At 41.8% G+C, this 18,798-nt stretch overlaps 1 protein-coding gene across 4 annotated transcripts in view; it reads right to left on the reverse strand.

Annotated features, from left to right (window-relative positions):
* The window catches only part of GALNT2 (polypeptide N-acetylgalactosaminyltransferase 2), a 161,093-nt gene that overhangs the window by 53,062 nt on the left and 89,233 nt on the right, over positions 1-18,798 (reverse strand). For all 4 annotated transcript variants that reach the window (XM_030556859.1, XM_030556862.1, XM_030556861.1 and 1 more), the window contains 4 exons: positions 7,760-7,858; positions 7,596-7,663; positions 6,749-6,814; positions 3,539-3,660 (listed from right to left, as the gene is read on the reverse strand). In XM_030556859.1, the coding sequence (XP_030412719.1) occupies positions 3,539-3,660; positions 6,749-6,814; positions 7,596-7,663; positions 7,760-7,858 (355 nt within the window). The remainder of the gene's footprint in view (positions 1-3,538; positions 3,661-6,748; positions 6,815-7,595; positions 7,664-7,759; positions 7,859-18,798) is intronic.

Below are 18,798 nucleotides of genomic sequence, written 5' to 3' on the forward strand. Positions count from 1 at the left end.
TCCACTATGTAGAAAGAGGGAATTAGAGCACGGTCATTGTGAGAGGAAACATTTGTGGAACAGGTGTGACGTTACTGACATGAACTCTGAACGTATAGATCACTCTTGCAACCAAGGTCATATAGTGGCAGCAAATATTGTACAAAGGTTGCCATGTGATGTCTAAGAAGACACAATGATTTACTGGTTATAATTTGCTAGCTGTATGTGTGTATCATTTTTGTATTTGAAGTTATGAATATGGGCTATGTACTTGTATCTTAAATGTTTTTGATTCCAAGTAGCCTTAGTGAAGCATTTGGTCAGCTTCTTGAGAAAGGACTATTCTCAGTAAGTGCCCAATCAAGAAACATTTAACAGACAATGAACTTTGGGAGATACCAATCCACATCTGAGCTTTCCTGGGAACTTCAAACTAACATGTAAGCAATGGCATTGGCTTGTAAAGAACTGAGGGCTTGTCTACATCAGAAAGTTGCAGCGCTGGTGAGGGAGTTACAGCGCTGCAACTTTGAAGGTGTACACATCTGCAGGGCACCACCAGCGCTGCAACTCCCTGTTTGCAGCGCTGGCCGTACTCCCGTTTTGTCTCGGGTGTAGAGGATCCAGCGCTGGTGATCCAGCGCTGGTAATCCAATGTAAACAGTTACCAGCGCTTTTCTTGACCTCCGTGGAAGGAGGAAGCCTCTGGTAATCAAGCTGGTTTCCTTTCCCGGTTTGCTCTCTCGGTCCCGGAGCCACCCAGCAAACCGCAGGGAAGGAGACCTGCTTGCTCGGGGTTCCGGGACCGAGAGAGCAAACCGGGAAAGGAGACCAGCTTCGCCGCGGTTTGCTCTCGCGTTCCCGGAGCCACCCAGCAAACCGCAGGGAAGGAGACCTGCTTGCTCGGGGTTCCGGGACCGAGAGAGCAAACCGGGAACGCCGCGGTTTGCTCTCTCGGTCCCGGAGCCAGCCAGCAAACCGCAGGGAAGGAGACCTGCTTGCTCGGGGTTCCGGGACCGAGAGAGCAAACCGGGAAAGGAAACCAGCTTCGCCGCGGTTTGCTCTCTCGGTCCCGGAACCCCGAGCAAGCAGGTCTCCTTCCCTGCGGTTTGCTGGCTGGCTCCGGGACCGAGAGAGCAAACCGCGGCGTTCCCGGTTTGCTCTCTCGGTCCCGGAACCCCGAGCAAGCAGGTCTCCTTCCCTGCGGTTTGCTGGCTGGCTCCGGGACCGAGAGAGCAAACCGCGGCGTTCCCGGTTTGCTCTCTCGGTCCCGGAACCCCGAGCAAGCAGGTCTCCTTCCCTGCGGTTTGCTGGCTGGCTCCGGGACCGAGAGAGCAAACCGCGGCGAAGCTGGTTTCCTTTCCCGGTTTGCTCTCTCGTCCCGGAACCCCCCTTGAAGCCGCCCAACAGCGCTGCAGTGTGGCCACATCTAACACCACTTGCAGCGCTGGTTGCTGTAAGTGTGGCCACTCTGCAGCGCTGGCCCTATACAGCTGTACTAATACAGCTGTAACAACCAGCGCTGCAAAATTTTAGATGTAGACATGGCCTGAGTCATGCATGGACATGTGACTTGCCCACGAGACTTGAAAATCCATCCTGCTGTGATTTTCCACAGTCAGAACAAAGGGGTGTCCTTTCACAGGGAGAGAATATAAAAGGCTACGGAAACTCCTCCATCTTGTCTTCAATCCTGCTTCTGACCTCTGGAAGAACTTTGCTACAAACTGAAGCTCTGAACAAAGGACTGAATGACCCATCCCAGCTGTGGATGTATTCCAGACACTTGATTTGAACCTGCAATTTATTCCATCACTGCTACAAGCCTAAACCAAGAACTTTGCCATTACTGTATGTAATTGATTCCATTTAAACAATTTTAGCTCTCATCTCTATCTTTTCCTTTATGAATAAATCTTTAGATTTCAGATTCTAAATGATTGGCAACAGCGTGATTTGTGGGTAAGATCTGATGTGTATATTGACCTGGGTCTGGGGGTCCTTTGGGATCGGGAGAACCTTTTCTCTTTTACTGGGATATTGATTTTCATAACCATTCATCCCCATAACAAGTGGCACTGGTGTGGATACTGGGAAACAGGAGTGTCTAAGAGAATTGCTTGTATGACTTATGGTTAGCCAATGGGGTAAAACCAAAGTCCTCTCTGTGTGGCTGGTTTGGTGTGTCTCAGTGGAGAAACCCCAGCCTTGTGCTGTAACTGCCCTGCTCTAAGCAATTTGTCCTGAACTGATACTCTCAGAAGTGTTCCACCAAAGGCAGCATCATTACAACAGGTAAATTAAAAAGGCATTTTAATGAGAAGGGGAGGAGAGGGTGAAAGGTCGGCAATTTGCTTTTTGCAGTTTTCTTCAATGCTTCCTGGGGCAATGCTTCAGCTTGCTCTTATTATACAGAATTTTGAGAAATTAAAGATGTTGCTTGCTTACCAAGAAACAAGTAAAAAAAAAATATGGTTAACACGTGTGTACTCTTAACCAATCTTACCAACAGCTTTCCACAGACAAATTAGTTAGCCCAACTTTTTCCCATTAACAGGGCCGGTGCAAGGAAGTTTCACGCCCTAGGCGAAACTTCCACCTTGCACCCCCACCCAGCTAACTCAGCCCCCCACCTGGGGAGCCCCCCGCAGCAGCTACCCCCCCATTGCAACAGCTAACCCCTCTCCCCCCACAGCAACTAACCCCACCCAGGGAGACGCCCCCTGTTCCCCATGGGAGCTAACCCTACCTGGGAAGACTTCCCCCCTTTCTCGCCCCACCACGGCAGCTAACCCTACCTGGGGAGACCTCCCCTCTCTCCCCCCTGCCACGGCAGCTAACCCTGCCTGGGGAGACCTCCCCTGCAGAAGCTAACCCTGCCTGGGTAGCCCACCTCGGCTCCACCTCCTCCACTGAGCATGCTGGCACTGCTCTAATTCTTCTCCCCACCCAGGCTTGCAGCGCTGATTGGAGGAGACTTAGAGCTGAGCTGTGTGCTCAGCAGAGGAGGCAGAGTGGAGAGGAGCTGTTCCCCTCTGCGCCCCCTCCCCCATTATTGCGGGCAGCCCTCCCCGCGTGCCCCCCCCCCAGCTCACCTCCACTCCACCTCCTCGCCTGAAGGGACTTTTAGGTGTCCCCAACCACTAGGCGCCCTAGGCGGCCGCCTAGTTTGCCTAAATGGTTGCACCGGCCCTGCCCATTAACAATCTGAATATCCTCTCACACCACCATCAAACAGGAATAAATATTCACATAAATGGAGTTACACTGGGGTCATGAGAATTATATCTAGCTTTACAGTTTCTTAAAAAAGGTTACAAAGAAAAGTCACTGAGGAACCAAGAAGCATGTTTGAATTGCTTAGAAAAATTATAAAGAGTATTTACAGATTAAGCTCTACTGTTTATATTAAATGACCAAGAAGTGGGCTTTCATCAGTGAACACTCAGGTCATCTTTCCTCTCACTTCAAATTGAAGAAAATCTTTTAATATATGCATAAAATTAATGCAGTATAAGTCATTTTATAACCAGGTAAGCATACACCTTAAACTAACCTCAGCTACTCTCTCCAGAAGAGGTTCCAGCCAGTGCTCATTGCATTCACAGTGACTGTCCAGGAACGTCAGTACTTTAGCCTGTGCTGCATCTGCCCCTCTGACACGGGAGCGCATCAAGCCTGAGGGAGGGGAAAAAAAATCTAAATAAATCATCACAGGAGGAAGAATATCAACAGTAAAGAGACAATAACTAAGTGCTCTAAAATGTAATTAGTACTCCAATCCAGTCAGCCTGTTAACAAGCCTAGCTATAAACCACCGTTTTAGTGTAGATTTAGTGAAATGATGAGAGGATAAAATGACCGAAAGTGACAAATTTCCAATCTGTTAAAGTCTGGTCTTCAGTTTTTGTACCTAATTATTTCAATTAGGTGTGATTTTCTACCAAAATAGTCATACTAGTGCAACCCCTAGTGCAAACACAGTATACTGGTATAAATGGTGCTTTGATAGCATATTTTAATTCCCCTTTCCTTACAGCGATAACTATACTGGTATAAGTATCTTCACACCTGCATAACTCCATCCACTCTAGGAGGCTGTACTGCTTTAAACTATATTGGCATAGTTAAGTGCTATAACTTGCATGCTTAGACAAGCCCTAACTTTCCCAATAACTTGCTGTAGTGGTTCTGTCCCAGGCAGTGGCATATTTGTAAAAGGGGACACCATTGCCAAAACTCTCCCCTTCCCTTTTACCTCAAGATTCCTTGAGCACACTTTCTGCTCCTCTCTCTTTGATTGCTTCTAGTCTGGCATCTGTCCTTCTCAACTGCATCAAAACTGTTCTCACAAAACTAGGACTTTTTATTCCATGTTTAAGCATCTTCTCCATTTCCAGTCCTCTATTCCTTGGGCTTCTGTGACTGTCTTCTCTGGTGGTCCTCCTACTTGGCTGACCACTCCAAAAGAACTTTTGGCAAATACACTTCTCCCCTTCCCCCAGAGTAAGTCCCGGGGAGATTTACCCTTGGTTCCCTCCTTTTTATCCTATCTTCTACCATTGCTAACTGAGTGAGCTCCTCTGTTCCTATGGTCTCTTACCACATCTATGCCGACAACTCAGATCTACCTCTCTGCCCCCAACTTCTCCCCATCGGTCTCATTTCTCAACCAATGTCTCACCTCTTACTTAAATTAAACATAGTAAATACTGAACTCCCTAACTTACCATGTCTTCATCACTGTTCACAATCCATTGTTTTTACTATTGGTCAAGATCACAACCCTGGGATGATACCCTTCCTTCTCTACTTATACTCCAGTTCCCCTCAAATCTTGTTGCTTCTCCATCTACAAATGTTCTAAAATCCACCCCTCCTCTCCATCCTCACTGCCAAAAGCCTCATTCAAAAGCATAACTCTGTCATATGACTACTGCAACCTTTTCCTCTTAGGCACTCTCAACTCATCTTTCCTTTCCTTCAGGCTGACATTCAGCAGCTAATGAAGTCCTAAAGTCCCTTTCACAATGTCTTTCTACATGAAGTTTAAACACCTCATCCTCACTTTTAAGGCTCTACCCTGTTTACATGTCATCTCATTTTTCCCCACCTCGCCCTCTGTGCTCCGACCACCATCACATCTTGTTGCTTTCTTTGCCTCCTTCCCACTCTCACCTACATACTTTTTGTTTGTTTGCTTGTTTTTAAATAATTGCGCCCTCCATGTAGAACATCCCACTGGGGCACCAACCATCTTCATTCTTCTCTTTCAAGTCCCTTTTCCCAAAATAACCTTTGGATTTTGCTTGCATTAACTTCCACTCCCAGGATGTCTTCTCTACTCTCTTGCACTATGCCTCAAAAATATTAGGCTTTCCAATTTCCTTGCTCTGACTTCTTTTTGTTTTAACTTGTCCCCTCATTTTCCTACCTTTTTCCTTTGTCCACCTTCACGTTCTGCTTTTCTGATTTCTTATGCTACACTTCATTTCTCTTATCTTTGCTCCTCTTAAGTTTTAATGTTCAGATCAATAAGGTATCAATTTAGTACAATAGAATTTACTTTCTATATTTGTTTTGTACATAATAGTAACATGCTTTTGATGAAAACAAAATGTTAAAATGTTTTCAATGCATTGTTTTTTGTTTATATTGCACTTTGTAAACTTGTATATGGTTGTACATTTAGGGAAAAAAATAAAATCTTAATAAGAACCAGACTATTTGTTCTTCAGGGCAAGAATCATATCTACTCTCTAAAGCACCATGCAAAATGTATCCACTCCCATTAATTGTTCATAAATTTTTTTTTTTCTGGGACATGCACCATTAGTAAGACTTGTGAGTCAAATTATGTCTTCGGTTACACTTGTACAATCCTGCTCTCTAGATGTATGAAGCAAAAAGAATTTAGCTCACCCTCTCTACAGTACTGTGAAGAGTTAAAAACACTTTAAAATATTTACTATCACACTAAGATCTCTACTTTAAATCAGTTTTCCAGTGACAATTATCTTGTTCTATCTTATTTTAAATGCAGTTATGATCTGAAAAATGCACCCTCTTACTCAATAGATCCCAGTCAGTGTTCTAAGTCATCGATGCTTTTTTCCTGACAAAGTATTGCTTAAAAGCAAAGTCCAAACAATATATTCAAGCACTGTATACCCAGCAGAATGGAAATTCTTGTGCAAAATATACCTTTAATCATACAATGTCAAGAGGTTTCACGTGTATCAATTCCTGGTCTTGGACAATCTCTTATAATTACTTAAACATCAAATAATTCTAGCTGCCCCAGAGGCAAGACTGGCAGCCTCGTAGGCAAGTATTTATAAAAGTGAATAAGGACATGTCTGATAGTTCACTCTCAGCTAGAGTAGCTGTCAACCTCACAAAGTTACATCAACAAACAGCTGTAGGACAGTCTCCCATGTCTTTAAACCCCATATTAAAAAAGCTGCTGTCTGAAGGGCTCCCATGCTGTGAAGCAAGAGACTAGTGTGCAATGTCAAGGGGAAGAAAGAGCGAGACAGAGGAGAGAAGTGTCTGAATCAGATTGGAAAAAGTTACCTTATTTACATGCCTAAAAATACTTTTTATTTATTGCATTACTAATCCACGTATACTTTTTTGCACAAAGAGATACAGAATACATAGCACGTATTTAAAATATTTCAAGTTCGCTGTTAACAAAAAGTAACTATAGGCCTAAAATTTCCAAGAAATTTTCCCCTTCCCAAAGTAATTTTACAAAACACACCTTCTCGACGATCATTTCGAAGAACCCGCACTTTCTCAATTTTCCCCAACAGAGCACCATCCTCAGCTGGATGAGACATGAATCAAATAAGTGACATGCAACTTGACATAATTAAGAGAGATCATAAAATTAGTTGTTTATCAATGAAAAGCAAAAAATTCAAGTTTCAAAATATTTACATTGTAATATACTTATAAATTAATAAAAAGGTAAAATGAATCTCTCGTTTTGTCACAAATAGGTGAAAAATTATTCAACTGAAAAACTGAGCTTGCCTTAAGTTTTGCAATATTTCTGATGTGATGAACTTCTAATGTGCTACAAAATGCATGTTCCTGTAAATTAAAGGTATCCTGCCAACTTTATTTTAGGCACGTTTTGCAGAAATAGGCTTTTACAAGATATAATAAAAATAACTGATTTCTCTTTGAACATTTTTTTAAAAGGCATTACGTCTCTGCAGTGTCTATAACCCAAACTTCGCAGTATCCTGCTAATATATGTGAACTCACCAGTGAAATGAAGGAGATGCTGATTTGTAATCAGAATTTATACTGACTAGCCTAATTTCATTGCCCAAGGTGTCAGCCCCCTTGTAAAGCAGTGATATTAAATGGCTGGTACAAATATCAGAAGTTTATAAATAAAAACGTTAATACTATGGCAAGTTTTCTCCTGTTTGAGCTACACCCAGCAAGATGTGATTAAAAACTACACATTGCATGTTTCTTCGTAGTTAAATGGCAAAGACAATAATTCTGACAGAACTAAGATCAAATATGGAACCTGAAACTCCAAGTCACATCAGTAAGTATATTGAAGGCTCAGGCCCCACATTAGTACTTACGATCATTGCTGTAGTCATCCACCAGTATGATTTCTTTGATAAGATGTGATGGGCTTTTTTTAAGCACACTGAAAAAAGAGAAGTCAGATAATTAATTAGGGTTCACCTGCCATATTACAGTTATGAGAGTGACTTGCAGGGTAACAGGATCTCTCTTCGTATACCTGACAACAGTTCGAAGTAAAGCAGATCTGGCCTCGTTGTGGAAGGTGATCACTACACTAGTGGCTGGCAGGTCTATCCGCCATTGTTTCCGTTGACACCTAAAGACAAAAAACCCTGTAATTTAAACTCATAGTACTCACATTGCAAAGAACTCCATTACGAAGCTGTTACCAATAAAGTTAATATATGTCCTACTATACATCTACCTTAAATATTCATCCGAAGATTGAAATACTTGGCTCTCATGAGTAACATTACTTTATTCTAATTTCCTCTTTCTGACAATTCTGGTAACTGCTCTAAGCAGAGTACTTTGTTTATCGTTCACAAAGTTATAACAGCTATGTGCTGGCCATATTCAAGGACTAGGTAAGCCTCTCCAACTAGTGACAAAAGGGCTTCAATTTGATTTGCTATGAGCCCACAGATAACCCTTTATCAGAAGTATTTATACAGTACTTTGTATTTCAGAGTAACTTATTGAGGAACCATTTGAAAGCATGTGATTTTTACAGTTACTTCAACAGGTTTCAAGTATTCACCTCTCTCTGTCAAAATGCACACAAATATATCTAGAGTTTTCAGTGATGCATAGCATGTATCCGACAAGTGTAGATATATGTTTATGCTACTATCAATGTTTGGTAAAAACTAAGAATTGACATGCAAGGGCTGCTATGTACACTGTGCAACAGTCACAAGCAAGGCAGAGCAAGCAGATGGCTGAACATGTTGGAGCTCTTGTCACTGGAGATGTTTCAGCTGTTGCCTGAATTAGGCCAGCATGCAAACATTCTGACATTTAACTGTTTTGTTGCCTCATCACTTTAGCAGATCATATGGGAAAGGTGCTGAAAGTGAAATCCACTGGGAGAAGGGAAAACAGAAGATAGGGAAAGAAGAGAAAGAAGGCAGAAATAACGATCGTCCTGAAGGTGAGCCTACTTTCTCAGTGAGTGACTGAATGTAACAATAAAGTACTGAATGAATAAAATAAAATAAATAAATAAAAGATGAGGAAAAGTGATGTAGTATTCAATTCTCAAATGGCAATATTGCTTAAACAGCAGGAAACTGCTTTGAAACCTTCTTGTGAAGCTGCTGTATGCATATAAAATTTTATTCAAGCTGCGAGTTCTATTTTTAAAAAGAAAGCTAGTAATTAAAATTGGCATTTCAGACTACTGCTTGTGGCAACAAATTGACTGAAGAGCAGCATTAAGTAACATTTTAGCCCCTTAACCATATTTTATACATATACACACACTAGTTAGGTTAGATAAAAATTCAATATTATTTCCAGGAAATAAATAAAAGAGGGCACATTTACCCATAAAATATTTTAACCCAATAAGAAACTGAAAAACAAATTAAAGTTTTATCTGACCAAGTCTTCCATTTTCTTTTAAAGTGTTTGTTCCCTTGCAAAGGTGATAAGGCACTTTTCAGTTGAGCAGCTCATTTTGTACTACTAGCATTGCAATCCCTGATGAATATAAGATTAAATGGCAATTACATTTTAAAAAAAGGGATAGCTCAACATAACTAGAAAATACTACTGATGATCTGGGTAGAACTGGATCTGATCCTGTCCTTGAACTGTAATACATTACAAATCTTTAAGTTCCTCAGTTCTGGGAAATCTGATTTTCTCTAATGCCTAAATTCCAATATCAGAATTTAAGGGTGAACATATTCTTTCCTCAAAGGTCTCCTTTTGCTATATTTGACTTCAGTGCAATGGTGCTTAAAAAAGCTCTTTATAATACTTAGAACCTGGATAAGTACATCTAAATATAAATAGTTAAATAAAACTCTTAAAAATTAGAGAGTGTTTAAAGGGCTGCATTCTGATTGATTGGGATTGGGTGCTCAATTTCATGCTCAGTCCCTCACTTTCAACATCCAATTCCATGTACAGGTCTTCTAGGTGGCTGGCACTGTACTAGTCCTGCTCACAAATATGATCTTCTATGTAATTCTAAAAATCCATATTTTAGGATTCTAAAATTCAGAATGTGAAAAACAAGATTAGCTGTGAAAGGATATTCATGCAAACAAACACACAATATAATCCTTCTAAACAGTGATAATGGTAGGGTAGTCCATCTAACAACTTTTCAACAACTTTAATGCACTCAGAGTTTAATCTAGAAAAGACCAAATCCCAAAATGCTTAATCCCCCACAGGACCCATAAGAAATTAAGCTGCTTAAAAATCTCATTGGCAATACATTTGAAAAATACTATCAATTATTGTGTATTTGTTCCCTTTCAAAGTGAACAGAGCAGGAGAAAGGATCTCTTCTAAAGTAAGGCTATGGTAAGCATCACAAAAGCCCTAAGGAATAAAAAAAGTGATCCTTGTCCACATATAATGATGCACACTAGTCTGTTTTAGTGACTTCATTTCCTTTGATGTCCTTTTAATTAATATTAAAAGCCGAGTGTTTTAAAAGTAGTGGTTCTCAACCTTTCCAGACTCCAATACCCCTTTCAGGAGTCTGATTAATCTTGCATATCCCAAGTTTCACCTTACTTAAACTACTTCTTACAAAAATCAGACCTACAAATACAAAAGGGTCACAAATACACTATTACTGAAAGATTGCTTACTTTCTCATTTTACCATATAATTATGAAATAAATCAATTGGAATATAAATATTGTACTTACATTTCAGTGGATAGTATATAGAGCAGTATAAACAACTCATGGTCTGTATGATTTTTAGTTTGTACTGATCTGGCTAGAGCTTTTTATGTAGCTTCTTGTAAAACTAAGCAAATATCTAGATGAGCTGATGTACCCCCAGAAGACCTCTGCATACCCTGGTTGAGAACCACTGTTCTAAAGCACAAAAATATGCAGCGTTGGTAGCCATGACTAGCTGCGCCATCAACTAATAGCAAGCTCAGCACATCTAAGCAATGTTTTGTCTGAATATACAATCAAATCCACTTAAGAAAAAAAAAATTCCTACCTAAATGTTTTAAAAATAGATAATCTGCCTGCATAAAAGCATTCTCCACATCTGAGGACATGAGAGTCAATGATATGCACATAAAACTTGGCAAGTTATAAATATTTATGGAACGGAGAAGCAAGCAGCAGTGGCTAGAGCTGCGAAAGCTTCCGCCTTTCCCTCGTATAAAAGGCCATCTATGCTACATAAATTTCAGTGTTAACAACTCCAAATCCCTAGCACACGATAGCATGACACATACAAGTGTTACACAAACATTCACAGAACAGTTGTGATTACACAATAAGGCTATGCCCGTCAAGCCTTGAAGGTCTACACTGCTGCTGGGAACGAGCCTTCCAGCCAGGCAGACAGATTTGCATTAGAGGGGCTTGAGGTAGGACAATAAAAATAGCAGCATTGATGATGATGCTGCACCCACAATGAATCAGGCTGGCCACCTGAGCTCAAATCCAGAAATCTGGGTAGGTCCAAGTCAGGTAGCTACCACAAGCCTTCGCTGGTGCAGCAAAGTCCATTGCTGTTTTTAGTGTGCACTAGCTCAAGCCCTGTTAGCACAAGTCTGTCTGCCCAGGCTGGGAGGCTTGCTCTAATTGAATTGTTGTCTATCTAGATTTGCAGAGCCAGGTTTGGCTTCGTGACTCAATCTATTGGCGTTCATGGTCTGTAGAGTGACAGTGAAATTGGATATCACATTAATGTCCACTGTGGGGTGAGAATACCATATCTCTTTGTTCACTCCAGAAAAGTGAAGCCTTACTAAAATCTTAGAACGTGTGTTTTCACCCCATCTAAACATCCATGCAGGATCCAGCCAAAGTGATACACCAAGGCTTGGATTACCAGAAAGTTGGAGCCTTCTCTGTTAAGGTATTGACATAATGGGGTAAGCCCAGAATGAGCACCTTGGTATTGTCTATAGCATCAGTGCAGTTCAAAAAGTCCAACTGTTCCTCAATAAAACTGGAACTTCCATTGGCAGCTGCACAGCACATCTGAAAGCCAGGCTACTAATTTACCGTATATACTCATTCATAAGCCGATTCTCTCTCTTTCTTTCTTTCTTTCTTTCGTTTTTAAAGTAAAAAAAGGGAAGCACCAGAGAAGGGGGTCGGCTTATGAACGGACAGAGGGGGAGAGATGGGACACAGCCCCTGCCCCCAACAGAGGGAGCAAGGAATATGCTACGGCCACGCCGCCCCGTCTGGTCCGCTGGAGCAGGCTGCTGCCACGCTGCCCAGCTTGCCGGAGCAGCTCCAGCCAGGTCGGAGACATCCTCCCCTGGCCCTCCCCACATAAGGTGAGAAGGCATGGGGAGAGTGTGGGGGTCCCAGGCTAGGGGTGAGGTCATGTGTGTGTGGGTGGTGGTGGTCACATGGGTTACTCTCCTGACTCCAAGCTTCTCCCCCGCCAAAAATTTTCCCATCAGTTGCTGTCCCAGCCCATCAGGGTAAGCAGTTGGCATGCTGGGACACTTTGTTTACTTTGGTTTACCCTCGTGCCTGCAGACCCTCAAGGTAAACAAATCATCTCGACCTACCAGCAGCTTATCCTGATGGCCCGGGAGCCAAAGTTTTCTGACCCTTGAATTATAGGGTTGGCTTATGAACGGGTTATAATTTTTTTTCCATTTTTACTTATCCATCTTGGAGGGGTCGGCTTATAAACGAACAAGCTTATGATTGAGTATATACGGTAAATGTCTAATTTTTTACACGTGTTTGACAATGGGGGGGGTGAGGGCGGTAATGAGGTTCTCTTATTAAAATCCTATGTACATTTATATGCAAAATATCAGAGATGTAGCCGTGTTAGTCTGGGTCTGTAAAAGCAGCAAAGAGTCCTGTGGCACCTTATAGACTAACAGATGTATTGGAGCATGAGCTTTTGTGGTATTCACCCACAGGACTCTTTGCTGCTTTTATATGAAAATTACACACAACTCTCTGGCTCTCAGCAGGTTGCCAGCAGGACCTGAGCATTACAAAAATTGCGTACCACTGACCGAAACACAGTGAATGGTCGTACCAGTACAGGCTCACACCACCGTCCCTTAAAGGTTCCATATGCTGAAAATTAAATCTGCTGTCATGCATTTTACTTTTTGGCCCAAAGCAACTCAAATGGATTAGATATCCTAACACTACAACTAGTATTACCAAAAACCAGCATTAACCTGCTCCTCTTTAACTAGCATAAACGTATCTCACTTTAATGACCCTGAGTCTGTTCTATATGCCAGTGAATCATGAAGTTAACATTCAATAACATGTAGTAGGTTTTAAAAATTTAACATTTAATTTAATTTAGTTGCTGCACTTTTGCAAATGAGGACATTTGAACCAGAATATATCTTATGAAATGTAAAAGTTATTTGATGCAGAGAAGTTTCTTGCCTTGAAAAAGGTAAGCTTGGGAATAAACTCACTCCTATTTTGAGGGAGAATCCAAGGCTCCAAATTTGAACTACTGAATAATGATCTGAAAGATTTTGCCTATTGTATATTTTAAATGTGACCTATTTATATTTCTCATTCTATATTCAAAAAGTACTGTAATTTTGGGAATGATATTCTATTCTTCATGCATAAAGTGTTTGAATTCCTGCTTTGAGTGCAAAACTCAACTCAGCCTTAGCCATGGAACCACAAACAGTGTTTGCAAAATAGGATGATACTGCGGTTGTGCTCAAGATGCACATCTTGCCACTCCACTGTCAAGAATTTTGTAAAAAGCCTTTTTTTTTTGGTTGGACTTCCCTAAAAAAAAAAATCTGATCAACAGCTAATTTTCTAACATCTTTAACTAATACTAGAGCTGTGCTGGATAATCAGTTCTTTATAAACCTCTTTGGGCACAGTCAAGTGCTATAAATTAAAAATGTCAAGTCACTTCAAAGACTACTAAAAAGGATGCCATCAGAAGTGTGGCAAGGCACAGAAATTTTTTTAAGCTTTTAAAACATTAAATTTTAAACTAAGGGCTGGAATTTAAAAGCTGTATCTGTCATGGAAGTTACTGTGATGTTAGTGCTCAGCATTGTTACCACAGTAACTTTGACTGTATAGAGGCATCCACCATGATATTAACACAGTTACTGTCACTGAGGGGCCATCCAAGCCTACCACTGTATGAGCACACCTGATATCACAGGGATAGTTTAAAATAAATAAATCAATCAGATCCTCTCAGTGTCCCCTTCCATTTGTCCCAGGCCGCTTCTATCTAAACCAGAGGTGGGCAAACTACGGCCCGCAGGACCGTCCTGCCAGGGAAGGCTAGTCCCCGGCCCCTCCCCCGCTGTCTCTTCTCCACCGCAGAGCCACGCCGCAGTGCAGGCAGTGCTCTGCGTGGTGGAGTTGCGTGTTCTTGCCAGTGTGGCAGCCAGACATGCAGCTCTGCATGCTCTGCTTGGCATGGTAAGTGGGCCGGGGTATAAGGGGTGGAGGAGGCCTGGGGGGGCAGGGTAGTCAGGGGACAAGGAGCAGAGGGTGGTTAAATGGGGTGGAGTTTCTGGGGAGGGCAGTCAAGGGATGGGGAATGGGAGGGTTGGATAGGCATGGGGTCCCAGGGGGCCTATCAGTGGGCGGGGGTGTGGATGGGGTCAGGTAGTCAGGGGACTGGGAGCAGGCAGCATTGGATAAGGAGTGGGGTCCCAGGAGGGGGCAGTTAGGGGACAAGGAGCAAGGGGGAAGGGTTGGATGAGTCAGGGGTTTTGAGGTGGGCGGGAAGTGGGAGGGGGCGGGGGGCCCTCAGGCCAAAAAGTTTGCCCACCCTCGTCTAAACTCTCCCTCCACCTCCAATCTAATTTCACCTTTATGACTGAAGAAAATAACTTTTGGAAACTTGTTTAATTCCTCTAAACACCCTCAGAATTTAAAGAAAATATAGAAGTTTTGTGCTGGTAAAATGCCTAGCTATTTAAATAAATGTCAAATAGAAGTTGATATATCTACAAGCCTAACTCAAAAGCAGTTTAAATAGTTCATTTAAAAAAAAAATTAAGAAGTAGAGAATGAGATAAGAATGAACAACTTATTCAGAAAAAATACACTACTTCCACCCAAATCACCTTAAATTTAGCTGGAGCCAACATGACACTCTGTGACACAAACTCAGATCTCAAAAGCATTTTTCTTTCTTTCTTTCTCGGTCTGTCGCTCTATCAAACATTTCAAATCATTTTTCTGTTTCCAGGCTGGTGCCGTGATGATCTTTGCCCAAGTTAAAAGCAAAAAAGACTCACTTTCTTTGACATAGTATGGAAACTAGACAGAGCAGTCAGTGGATGCCATTTTAAGAACTACTCTAAAAAAACCCTAATTTATAGAGCTATGGTCAATTTTTGTTCTAATGCAAGCGCCACGTGATAAGCAAAACACAGAAGCAGCCCTTTCCCAGGAGCATCTTCCTTGTGGCTTCCTGTTCCCTGGACCCTTCTAACTCCCCCCAGAGTAGGGCTGTCCTTAGTGAAAGTGATCAAACAGACCTACACATCCTGCATACAGTCAACATATGGACTTCAACAGCATAGGAAACCATTATGAGAAACTCTTTCAATCTACCTCAACAAAAACTAGGTGCATAGAGCTTTCCAATCAGTAGATCTCAAAACATTCCATAAAGGAAGGTATCAGCTCCATTTTGCAAATGGAGAAACTAAGCATAACTAAGTATATCATATTTCTACTCTAGCCAGGTCCAAAGGATACCAGCCATCACAATTCAACACAAAAGGAGGAACTCGCCAAAATACCCATTACCCAATAAGCTCATTGAAATTATAACAAGATAGGGGCTGAGGTTTTATGCTTTAAAATGAAAGTGCAGTGTTGAAACAGATGCAGGATTAGATTTCTCATGCATTAAAGTGTACCTCAAAAAGGCAAATAAAAGGCCATCTCTTTACAACTGCTCAATACCCTGTAGGCAAGTTCCTCTGCTTTACTGAGCCCTAGTCTACACTACAAATTTATGTTGCTATAACCGCATTGCTCTGGCATGTGGAAATCTGCACCCCTCAGCAACGCAGTTAAACCAACCTATCTCCTAGTGTAGACAGTGCTATGTGGATGGGAGGGCTTCTCCTGTTGACATAGCAACCACTTCTCAGGGAGGTGGAGTACCTGCACTGATGGGAGAAACTCTCCTGTCAGCATAGGCAGTATCTTCATTAAGCACTACAGTGGCACAGCTGCACCAATGCAGCGACATTGCTGAAAGGGTAGACAAGCCCTCAATACTTTCCTGGCAGCAAAGGAAACAAATACTGAGTCCTTCTTGCTTTCCAGAATGATTAACATTAGATATACAAGACTTTCTTCTAATCAGCGTGCCTATCACAAGAATGAGGAAATTCCATGTTGCTACACAATTTGTAGTTACAAATTGTTAAAGAAAACAAAGGTGATGCCAATACCTTCCCCAACCCCCTCTCTGCTCTCTCTCCTAGCTACTCCCATCTTCAAAGCACTGCCATGTTTAACTAACCTAACTACTTCATATCTGTATTTATCTAACCTACTTATGATTGACTCCATTAATTATAATACTTTTGGCACCAAATATATTTATTCAAGAGCTACAATTAAGCCAGGTGGATTGTTTCATTTTGTTTTTCTCAAGTTATTGAAGAGCCCCACATTGTGAATGACTAATGCTTTAATCTTGATTAAATAGCTTGCAACAACATTGCTTACACTGTAGTTAAAGCAAAAAAAGTCTTCAGAAATCAGGAAAGTGGTCTGCAAGTTTTTCTTCTGAAATGAAATAACTACCTTCATATTTATTTATTTATTTATTTACACATAAGTTACAAAACAAAGGGTGCCCAAACAAATGTGTTTGATATAAATACAGTTTTGAACACTTGATAAAAACCGTTTTTAACGTCTAAAATTAAACACCAGCCCTTTAAAAATCCATTTAATGCACACCCCTAGGGGAGGGGGAAAGTGCTCTCGTTATTTCTTCCTATAGAAGGCAGTAAGTTTGAGGGCCTCTTTTTCTTAAGGCTGTTTAATTATGGTACATAGAAAATGTATTAGATCAATTGTTAACATGCAAACTTTCTTCTGTATTTCACTTTACTTTCAAGACATTCCTGCCACACAGTTTTTTAAAAAAGGCTTTATTGTATTATTGAAGAGATGTGCTTAGTTGTACTGAGAAGAAAGTAACTTACTTGTGCTGTTCATGATCTTTGACACCCCAAATGCAGACAGAGGCATCAGATTTTAGGCTTCACTCAAGAATTAAAGAGTCCATTAGCTCCTGTACCAGCATGGCAGTCCTTTCTCTTGGCCCTCCCTCTCAGCAGGTGTTTGTATGCTGCAGGGAACTGCCGATGTATTCCTGACGGCTCACTGGTGGGCGCAACAGTATGGGTTGAGAGGCCTCAGGCTCAATAGAACTCAGGGAGTAAACCTAACAGCATTAAAGAAGGGGAGAAGGCTTGGGCTGAAATTTGTTATAGGGGCAGAGGACGACTCTTACTAGGTGTCTGTAAAGCACTTAATAAAATGGAACTATGATTTCAGTTGGAGTCTTGGATGCAAACAGTTATTTGTTTCTTTGTAAATAAAGCCAAACATCATGAAGGGGATGAGCTTTGACCTTTTACAGTGTGTGGGCTGTGTTTTGGAGAAGCGTGGGAAAGCCACCTGTTCACAGGCCACCTATGAATCCTTTAATTCCCTTCCTGTCTCCAGTATTTTTGGCAAAGCAAGCGAGTAGGGAAGGAGGAGGGAGCACTTTGGATGACAACCAAAAAGGTCATGGGTTTATTTTCATCTGGCTTCTATCCCATTCAGACGCAGGTTTCAGTTAAGCAGTCCTGTGGGGACCGGATAAGGAGTGCAGTGCCCACAGTTGGGGGCTCGTATGTGCAACTTGGAGAAGTGTGGTTGTTCAGAACACATCAACCTGTTCTGGTTAGCGAGCCATCTCTACACTCAGTCTAAGACATCTCACACCCCTACTCGAATGCTTTTCCACTGAACTTACAAGTAAGTCAGGTAATGGAGAGTGCCTTTCTCCTTTTTAAACAAAGACACCAAATTCTCAGATTTCCTTACAGCTACAGCAGAACACAGACAGCCAGGAAATGGAACTGCCTCTAAGTATACAAGTCTTTCCAACCCTAATGAGAACAATGAAAATATAAATACAGATTTAAATAAAAATCTTCAGTGAAGAAATGAAAATGTGATGAGAGAAGTTGGGAGTTTAATATCAGGCCTATCCTTTCTCAGGAGGACTGCTTATGAGCAGTCTGCTAAATAGCACTGGGGTTGTGTATGAAGGTTATATAATTAGCCTTCTGTTCAATGAGAATATAAAATGAATGGGTTAAGCTGAAACTTGCTGTACGGACCATCAAATCTCTCAATGAATTTGATCACCACAAGGTCCTGGGACATTAACCGTCCCCAAATGGAAGAGTAAAGTGCTAAAAGTAGATCTATCAGCAGAGGGTTCTCAACATTTTTCTTTGTGAGTTCTCCCCCCATTCCCCTCAATATGCTATAAAAATTCCAGAAGTGAGAGTGAGTGAGTGAGTGTCAGGGCTTTAGCCCTGCAGGGCACTGGGGGCTTTAGATGCCAAACGGGGGGAAGGGGTTCAAGGCTCCTGTCCCGTGGGGTGCTGCGGGGAACCTCGGGGCTCCCAGGTTTAGCCCCATGGGGCGGCTTAGGGTTCACAGACCCCTGAAACAGCTTGTGGACCCCAGTGGAGAACTACTGTATCAGCACTCTGCCAATGTTCTCAATTGTACAGAAACAGCATGCGATACTAAGATGAAAGTGGCATGCCTAAATACCAAAATGGTAGTCTACAGTCAGCACCAGAGAAGATGGATTCCAAAAAACAAAGAGGGTGGATGGGAACAAACTAACTGAGATGATAGTGAGAAGAGCCACTAGTACTAAGCCAAGACACTCTTTAGGCACTCAAGAGCTCTTGACGGTGATAACAGAACACAAATGAATAGACCCAAGAGTAAGGCCTTGTCTACACTACAAAATTAAGTTGACCTAACTTAGACTTTACAG

This window comes from Gopherus evgoodei, chromosome 3 (genome assembly GCF_007399415.2).
Source record: "Gopherus evgoodei ecotype Sinaloan lineage chromosome 3, rGopEvg1_v1.p, whole genome shotgun sequence".
In the NCBI taxonomy this organism is placed as follows: domain Eukaryota; kingdom Metazoa; phylum Chordata; order Testudines; family Testudinidae; genus Gopherus; species Gopherus evgoodei.